The sequence below is a fragment of the Bos grunniens genome, chromosome 5, assembly GCF_055505025.1.
Source record: "Bos grunniens cultivar Pamir isolate PY7600 chromosome 5, Bosgru_T2T1.0, whole genome shotgun sequence".
Taxonomy (NCBI): Eukaryota; Metazoa; Chordata; class Mammalia; order Artiodactyla; family Bovidae; genus Bos; species Bos grunniens.
Window position 1 is genome coordinate 102,957,718 of NC_141169.1, and position 9,622 is coordinate 102,967,339.

The 9,622-nt window shown below is 43.6% G+C and overlaps 1 protein-coding gene across 1 annotated transcript; it reads right to left on the reverse strand.

The window, feature by feature from the left end:
• Positions 1-564: 564 nt before the first annotated feature.
• Positions 565-2,748, reverse strand: LOC147372817 (uncharacterized). Its single transcript, XM_086402108.1, has 2 exons — positions 2,341-2,748; positions 565-931 (listed from the first exon to the last, which is right to left on the reverse strand). The coding sequence occupies exons 1-2, from the start codon at positions 2,608-2,610 to the stop codon at positions 665-667; spliced, it is 537 nt and encodes a 178-aa protein (XP_086258234.1). The 5' UTR covers positions 2,611-2,748; the 3' UTR covers positions 565-664.
• Between the last annotated feature and the right edge of the window lie 6,874 nt (positions 2,749-9,622).

Here is a 9,622-nt window from a genome sequence, read left to right on the forward strand (position 1 = left end):
ACTCGTAACATAACATCTGTAGTTCCCAAAGAGGGAACAAATGCTGCAGCCAAATAATCATACCAATAAAATACAGACCTTGCCCACCGAGTTTTAAGGTGGGGTAAATTAGCAGGCTTTTCCGGAAGCTCTGAAAATATAAAGCCATGAGTAAAGGCTAGACCCAGGGTGCATCTCCCTATCCAACCAGGGGGAAGCCATGCCCATAGGTAAGAGCCACATATCCAATAAGTCCCGTTTGGAGCAAGCCAGCGCGACTGAGATATCCAGTCCCAATTCGTGCCTGGCCAGACAAAGGGAGAACCTGAACTGGGATTGGAAAACACGGGAATGATTACATTGCATGTTTCCTGAGACAAATATCCCACTTGTTTCCAATCATTGTAATTAAGTTGTTGGCTAACTTTTGGGGACGGCTCTGTTTGTTCCCAGCATATAGAGGCAGTAGATATTAAACGTCCTTTTTCAGGAGTTAGCCATGTAACCTCATCCCATATTTGATAAACGTCAGGTAAAAAACCATTAGATTTAGACCTATTTACCTTATATGTAGCAAAATAGTCATTGAACCGAGACAATGTATAATCAAAATTAAAAGTCACATTATGTCCATAGTTAGAGTACAAAGTGTTGCACCAGTCCATTTTAGGGTTGGTAGATGTCATCAGATGAAGAAGAGGCATCGCATGTGATTGTTGTCGAAGGTATTCACAGACTTGGAGAAAGTCTTTTCCTTGAAGTGGGGATGTCCACCACGGGAAGCCTTCCACTGACGAAGAGGGAAGCGCTCCGTAGACCCAGCAGTTAGACGATTGTGGAATGCAGCATAAGAGTGAGCCCAGGACAGGAAGACATTGTCTTGAGGATCCAACGGCAGACTCAGGATATTTGGAGTCAGCAGAAGTAAGCTCACATAGGTTATCAGGCCCATCTAAAAGGTACAAAGTCAGAGCATAGAAAGTAAAGACATAAAATGAAGTCACTTAATTTTGGTCAGGGTGCCACCTCTTAACTCGAGTATGATGTACCCATGAATCAATTCCTGGCACTTTGACAGCTGTGGGAGAAGAAAGAATAACCTGGTAAGGACCTTCCCAGAGAGGCTCGAGGGATGGGCCCCCAGATCCCAATGTTTTCATGAGGACCTCGGTTCCTGGCTCAAATAGAGGCTTGCTTGTCTCAGAGGCTGGGTCAGGAGTAGTCTCCCGGAGTTCTGTTAATGCCTGTTGAAAAGCTGAGAGCTGAGTTACATAATTAGTTAATTCCAAGGCTTCAGGGTCTATAACAATGTCTGTGCGTAAGAAAGGCCTTCCATAAATACATTCAAAGGGGGACAGTCCCTCCTTTTGGGGGGTAGTTCGAGCCCTCATTAAAGCTATGGGTAGGACTTTAATCCATTTGTTCTGCGTCTCCTGGGTTAATTTGCGCAGATGTCTTTTGATAATGTCATTAGCTTTTTCAACTTTTCCGGAGGATTGGGGTCTCCAGGAACAGTGTAAGTGATATTCTATTCCTAGAGCCTTAGATACCCCCTGAGTTACAGCAGCTTTAAAGGCGGAGCCATTGTCACTCTGAAGGCTCTGTGGCAGCCCAAACCTGGGGATAATTTCATGGATTAAAATCTTTATAACCTCCTTAGCCTGTTCACTACGACAGGGAAAAGCCTCAATCCATCCAGTAAAGGTATCTACCCAAACTTGTAAGCAAGAATATCCATTAGCTTTTGGCATATGAGTAAAATCAATTTCCCAATCCTCTCCAGGATACTTCCCACTTCGTTGTAATCCAGATTTTGCTAGCTTTTCAGTCTTTGGGTTATTTTTTGACAAATCTCACACCTTTTGATAATATTCTTTAAAGTTTTCATTACATTTTTACCTTCAAACAAACGAGAAACCATTTGGTAAGTACTCTCGGCACCCAAATGAAAACTCTGATGTAAACTCTTAAGAATTTTCCACTGAGCATTTTCAGGAATTATTAAAGGTCCCTCCTCAGACTGTAACCATCCTTTATCAGTAATCTTTGCTCCTCGTTTCTCATATCTTTCTAATTCTTCCTCAGTATATTGTGGTCTTTCCTGTTCCACAGGACCTGTCCAGATCAAAGGCGTCTGTAGTGGAGGGGTTTCATAAAGTGCAGCTTTTCTGGCTTGACAGTCAGCCATATGATTACCTTCGGCTATTTTACTCCCATCCCCTCTGTGCCCTTTGCAGTGCATAACAGCTACTTCTTTAGGACAATGTATAGCAGTTAAAAGTCTCTAGATCTCTCTTTCCATATTGCAGCATGAGCATGTAAAGTCAAATAAGCATACTTAGAATCTGTGTAGATATTTACCCGCTGCCGTTTGCTTAACTCTAGAGCTCGGGTCAGGGCCACAAGCTCCGCTAACTGAGCACTGGTTTCCTGGGGGAGAGATTTTGCTTCCAAAACCTGTTCAGCAGTCACCACGGCGTAACCTGCTTTACGCTTTCCATCCTGAACAAAAGAACTGCCATCTGTAAATATTTCCATGTCAGGATTGGCTAATGGGGTATCCTTTAGATCCTCCTGAGCTGCATAGTTCAAAGTTAGGGAATTGAGAACAATCGTGATCAGGTGTTTCATTTTCCTTCTCAGGAAGGAAAGTGGCAGGATTTAAATTTCCACAAACTTTAAGCTTAGTTACTGGTCCTTCTAACAACAATGACTGATACTTAAGAAGCCTACTGTCTGTCATCCAAATATTAACCTTAGAATTTAAGATTCCACTCACATCATGAGAAGTCAGTACAGTAAGGTTTCATCCATTAATTATTTTTAAAGCTTCAGGTGCTAATAAAGCTGCTGCCCCAATTACTCTTAGGCAGTGGGGCCACCCACGTGAAACTACATCTAATTCTCTGCTTAGATAAGCAATAGGTTGCTGGTGAGGCCCTCGGGGTTGTGTCAAAACTCCCAATGCCACACCTTTTCTTTCAGTGACAAACAAATTAAATTCTGACCCTGTGGGCAAGCTCAGAGCTGGAGCTTGCAGGAGAGCAGTCTGAAGAACCTTAAAAGCCTTTTGAGTTTCTGGAGACCAAACCAGTTTGTCGGTTTGGGCCTGCTGAGTTTCAGCTATAAGTTTATATAAAGGCCGGGCAAGTTCCCCGTAACCTGGAATCCAAATCCAAATTACAGTAACCTGTGATTCCCAAAAATCCTCTCAATTGTCTTGAAGTCATAGGTAGGGGGTGATTTAGTATAGGTTTAATTCTTTCAGGGCCTATGGCCCTAGTCCCTTCTGATATGATTAGGCCCAGATATCTAACCGATTGTTGACAAAGCTGAGCCTTTTCTCTTGATGCCTTGTAACCACAGTCTGCCAGAAAGTTTAAGAAATCTTCTGAGGCTCGCGAACAAGCTTCCTCTGTCTCAGCACAGAGCAAAATATCATCTACATATTGTAACACCACTGCTTCAGAGCTATTAAAGTTTTGTAGATCCCGTGACAAACTTTGTCCAAATAAGTGAGGACTGTCATGAAATCCCTGGGGCAAAACTGTCCAGGTTAACTGAGAAGCTGGCTGCGTAGGGTCTTCAAAGGCAAATAGGAATTGACTTTCTTCCGCCAAAGGCACTGAATAGAAGGCATCCTTTAAATCAATTACTGAGAAATATTTGGCCCGTTCAGGAATTTCAGACAATAGAGTATAAGGATTAGGCACCACGGGGTGTAAAGGAACTACAGCCTCATTTATTATTCGTAAATCTTGAACTAGTCTCCATTTACCATTCGATTTCTTTATACCCAAAATAGGAGTGTTGCAAGGACTGTTACAGGGAATTAATAGTCCCTGCTCCTTTAAATTTTTGATGATGGGTTTTAACCCTTCCTTAACTTCAGGTTTCAGTGGATACTGCTTCTTATGTGGAAATACGTGTGGGTCTTTGAGCTTAACAACTACAGGAATAGCATTTTGTGCTCGACCCACAGATTTTCCATCAGCCCATACTCTAGTATTTACATTTTGTTCAACTAAAGGGAGAGAAAGGGAGGGCTCCATATTCATGAAAACAGAGGCATGGACCTTGCTCAGTATATCCCTTCCCAAAAGGGGTGAGGGAGATTCTGGCACGATCAGAAACTCGTGTGAAAACAGCACAGAATCCCAGTTGCAAGATAAAGAATAACTGAAATAATACCTTTTGGCTCGTCCAGACAGTCCCATTACGGAAGCGGATTGGGAAGAAAGTGGGCCAGGGGCTTCAGTAAGCACAGAATAAGTTGCCCCAGTATCTAAAAGGAAATTGACGGGTTGGCCCCCCACAACTATTAATACCCAGGGTTCCTCAGGTGTAATTAGGACGGGAGCTTGTGTGGGGACCCCTGGGTACCTTCAGTCCTGATTGTCTTGAGAGTCCGACCCGGGAGACCTACGCCTCTGGGGGCAGTCTCTCTTCCAGTGTGGTCCTTTGCAGACTGGACATGGAGCCGGGGGCGGCTTAGATGCCTGAGGGCAATCCCGCTTGAGGTGCCCCTCCTTTCCACAGTAGTAGCAAGCCCATCCCTTTTCACCTGGGCCCCTCTCGGCATTTTTCTCAGGCTGTTTAAGAACGTTTTTCATAGCCATGGCGAAGGCTTCCGCCTTTTCCTTGGTCTTTTTTTGCCTTTCTTTCTTTTCCTCATATTCCCTACCATAATAGACTGTCTGAGCCAGTTGTAACAGAGTATCTAAAGACTGATTTGGTCCATACGCCTGTTTTAATAGCTTACAGCAGATATCTGGAGCCAACTGAGTGAGAAATCTATCCTTTAAGATCACTTTTCCCTCTTCACTTTCGGGATCAATCTCAGTGAATCTGCGAAGGCCTTCTCTCAGTCTATCTAGGAATTTACTAGGAGCTTCTTTCTCCTCCTGTTCTATATCTGCCAATTTGCCATAGTTTAAAGGCTTAGAACGCGCCCGCCTAAGTCCCTCAAGAATACATCTAACAAAATGACTCTGATCCCATCTTCCTTTAGCTGTGTTGTAGTCCCAGTCTGGTTCTATAGTTGGGACCGCCTGATTCCCAGTAGGGAGAGTCGCTATCTCGTTCTCCCTCTTCCCTACAGATTCATTACCAAGCCATTCATCTCCACAAGCAACCGCTTTCCCCAAAACTCAATTCTTTGACTTGGGAGTCAGCGTTTGTCCCAAGATATACATCACATCCTTCCAAGTGAGGTCATAAAGCAGAGTAACACCTTTAAAGGCTCTAATATATTTTTCTGGGTCCTCTAAATAGTCTCCCAGATCCTCCTTGATTCTTTGTATTTCTTGATAAGAGAAAGGCTTATTAACTCTCACAGATTGGTTATTTCTCCCTGTGGGTGTTTCATAAAGAGGCAACAGCTTGTGTGGCTGTTCCTCAGTCTCTCTGGCTGCTCTGCGCATATGATCCCAGGGATAGATTGGAGAAACCTGTTTTTCCTCTTCTCTTTGTCTCCTGTCCTCCATCTCATCTCTTACTTCGATGGTCTGAGTTTCTACTGAAACCAGAGTAGTCTGAGGTCGTACTGAGACAGGAGTTGTTTGGACCTCCATGTGGGCAGTTTGAATCCCAGTTTGGAGTCCCAGGACGGGGGCAAAGTAAGAGGATAGGAGGGAGCTGAAGGTTTCACGCCCAAATCTATACCCTTAGGACATAAATCTGGCATATTTCGCAGAGAGAAAAAGGGCAACACATATGCTACTTCTACCCATTTCCCTTGTTCCTTACAGAACCGGTCTAATTGTAGAACAGTATTATACTTAAGAGACCCTCCAACTGGCCACCGTTCGCCGTCCTCCAATGGATACCGTGGCCATGCAGTATCACATAGGAAGACCAGGTGTGTCTTCTTTGAGCCCTGGGGATCAAATCTATCCCAGCTTTTCAGGATACAGTTCAAAGGAGTGAGGCTGGAATTGTTAGCTCCCATCTTAAGAGAGAAAAAAAGCGACCAGCGCCATTTTTTCTACCGGAGGCGTCCCTCCCTGCTCTAGATGGGGGTGTAGACAGACCTTACACCAAAAGCTTTTCCTTCCTGGTCGGACTTAGTCTGTCCCTTACCGACGCAGGCGCCATACTCGTCCCTCCCACCGAGATGGGGTGGGGATGTACCAAGGGTAGACTTGATAGCATCCCTACTTGACGTCCAGCTCTTCACCCTTAACCCTGCTTGCCTCTGATGTCACCCGGGGTGAATCAGAGTAACCTTCCGGAATGCCTCCCAAGCTAAGACTACCGGGGAAACATTCGTCACCTGAGTGCCTGTGCACAACCCTGAGTATTTCCTGACCACAATAAGACCGACGTGAACATAAAACTGAGATGTTCTTTCCAAGCATCACCACACCAGTATAACAGCCTCCTCTGATCCACTAAGAGCCGGCGTTACCAAAGAAAAAAAACCCATCACAGTCCCAATCTGAGTAACCTTTAACCTCAGAGGTGTTCTGGGAACTAGAGCTCCATCTAGCTTCCGAACTTTCAATTCCTAGCGAGGCTAGGCGCTTTCTTGACTACCAATTCAAGTTTGGGACCTAAGCCACAGTACACAATAACAGTATAGATCACAAGTCCCTTGAAAGTCTATGATCCGATAGATTAGGTTAGTACTTCTAATTCCCAAGGAGTTATGAAATGGTCAAAAAGACCGAAAAGTTTGACCGAGAAAGGAGAGTTTGGTCCACACGCTTTGCACATTTCTGGCTGGTTCCTGAAGGAGACATTGGGTGCCTCTTGGCATTGGCAGGTTGGTATAACGCCCCGACAGGTTTCTGCCATAAGCCGTATGAGATCACCATGGAACTGCAGAGCAGGGCCCCTTGCTTCACGCAGGGCATGCCATTCATTCACACAAGCACACCGTAGAGTTAGTAAAGCACGGCAGAAAACGTGTTCGCTAAGAGAACAAAGAACTAAAGCTCCAAGCATCCTTACCTTGTCCTGAAGGATCCCGGACGAGCCCCCAAGATGAAAGGTTGTTGTTGAATCACGTGAATACACCGGGATTCTTGGCCCCCAGAGGAGAAGAATTCAATCCGGGGCCAGAGACGAGGCTTGATCGCTCAGAGCTTTTGTGTAATAAAGTTTTATTAAAGTATAAAGGAGATAGAGAAAGCTTCTGACATAGGCATCAGAAGGGGGCAGAAAGAGTACCTGTCTGCTAGTCTTCAGCTGGATGTTATATAGTCACTAGCAGTCTGTTAATGAAAGAAAGGAATGTCTTAAAATTCAGAATGGCACCAGGCCCCTCACCCATAAGATGCATTTTGGGATAGTCTTGGCGCCAAATGGTTTATCCTGGGCCATACAATGATTAACTTGAATCTTGAAGAAGGACAGATCACCATACAAATAGTTTTATTTACATAGATTAGGAGAACAATATCCATACTGGTTTGTCAAGTAGGTTCTGGGCCAAGAGGCAGAACCAACTTGGAGACAGAGTTTGGGGTAAAGGCACAGTACATTAGCATAGCTTAAGACAAACATTTCCATAAGAAAAAGGCATTGGTTATCTCTAGGCTCAAGAATAGCTAACTTCAGACGAAACCAGGTGTCATTATGGCCACACAGTATTTTAAGAGAAACCTCCCTTTAAATTTGTATAGAGAAGGAAAAAATATTGCTAGTTTGTTTCCTCCTGCCGCTTAAGAGAGATAAAAATGTCTGACACTTGCAGGCTATTTCCTCCATTTGGAGAACCCTGGCCTTCCTGCCTGTTACCCTCTCAGAACAACAGACTATTTCCAAATTGGGAAAGGAGTACGTCAAAACTATATATAGTCACCCTGCTTATTTAACTTATATGCAGAGTACACCACGTGAAATGCTGGGCTGGATGAAGCACAAGCTGAAATCAAGATTGTCAGGAGAAATATGAATAATCTCAGATATGCTGATGACACCACCCTTATTGCAGAAAGCGAACAGGAACTGAAGAGCCTCTTGATGAAAGTGAATGAGGAGAGTGAAAACTCTTAGAATGTTGGCTTAAAACTCAACATTTAAAAAAACAAAGATCATGATATCTGGTCCCATCATTTCATGGCAAATAGATGAGGAAACAATGGAAACAGTGACAGACTATTTTCTTGGGCTCCAAAATCACTGCAGATGTGACTGCAGCCATGAAATTAAATGATGCTTGCTCCTTGGAAGAAAAGCTATGACCAACCTAGACAGCATATTAAAAAGCAGACACATTACTTTGCTGACAAAGGTCCATCTAGTCAAAGCTGTGATTTTTCCAGTAGTTATGTATGGATGTAAGAGTTGTACCATAACGAAAGTTGAGCACTGAAGAACTGATGCTTTTGAACTGTGGTGTTGATGACTCTTGAGAGTCCCCTGGACTGCAAGGAGATCAAACCAGTGGATCCTAATGGAAATTAGTCCTGAATATTCATTGGAAGGACTGGTACTAAAGCTGAATCTTCAATGCTTTGGCCACCTGATGAGAAGAGCTGACTCGTTGGAAAAGACCCTGATGCTGGGAAAGATTGAGGGCAGGAGGAAAAGGGGATGACAGAGGATAAGATGGTTGGATGGCATCACCAACTTGATGGACATGAGTTTGAGCAAGCTCCAGAAGTTGGTGACAAACAGGGAAGCCTGGCAAGCTGCAGTTAATTGGGTCACAAAGAGTTGGACATGACTGAGGGACTGAACTGAAGTGAACCAAGTTTTTTTGAAAAACTGCCATATAACAATATAACCAGAACTCTTGCTATGTGACCTGAATTAATTGAAGAATATCTTCTGATTTTGCATTTTGATGTTTCTAGTTTATGTTGAGCTAATGTGAGGCTACACTTATTCTTTAGTTCTTATTTGCAGCTAACAAGTTTTTCAGCTTTAGAAGTATTTGGTTTTTGTTATCATTTCTCTGCAAAGATACACATTTTGTCAATTAATTCCATAAGCACTTTAACCATGGCTATATATATTCTCATCAGGTAACTCTAGCAGCTGAAAACCCTGGGAAATTTTTTCTAATGTCTCCTTTTTCCTTTCCTTTTTTCATGAGATCTATTTTATATAAGTGTTTGTTTTAAAGATACACATTGAAGAAATTGTAGAAATCCTTCAGAAAGAATTTTGTTTTGCTTTTGCTTAGGGATAGATTTGGGCTTCCCTGGTGGCTCAGATGGTAAAAAATCCGCCTGCAGTGAGGGAGACCTGGGTTTGATCCCTGGGTTGGGAAGATCCCCTGGAGGAGGGCTTGGCAACCCATTCCAATATTCTTGCCTGAAAAATGTTATGGGCAGAGGATACTGGTGGGCTACAGTCCAAGGGGTTACAAAGAGTCAGACGTGACTGAGAGACTGAGCACAGCACAGGGATAAATTTGGGGATACAATTTACTTAACTCATTCTTACAGCAACACTTGGGTTAATACAGAAATTTTGGGACTGTCAGACGCAGAACTCTCCAGGGAGAAGGTGAACACTAAGAGTATGATAACTTTACTGCTGGGTCACAGCTTTCATCTTAGGTTCCATCAGTAGGTCATTATTTTCCTTAATTCAGTTTCCTGTTCTTCAACCCCTCCAGACTTCTGGGTTGATCATTGTTGTTTCTTCAGGAAACCAGACCCAGGTGCTGCCCCAGTGCAATGACTCT

Excerpts from the sequence above, each read along its gene's own strand:
- LOC147372817 (XM_086402108.1), bottom strand. The coding sequence starts at position 2,610 with ATGAAACACCTGATCACGATTGTTCTCAATTCCCTAACTTTGAACTAT. Across the intron at positions 932-2,340 it reads AGTTAAGCAAACGGCAGCGG|ATGGGCCTGATAACCTATGT; the intron begins GTAAATATCTAC and ends TGTACCTTTTAG.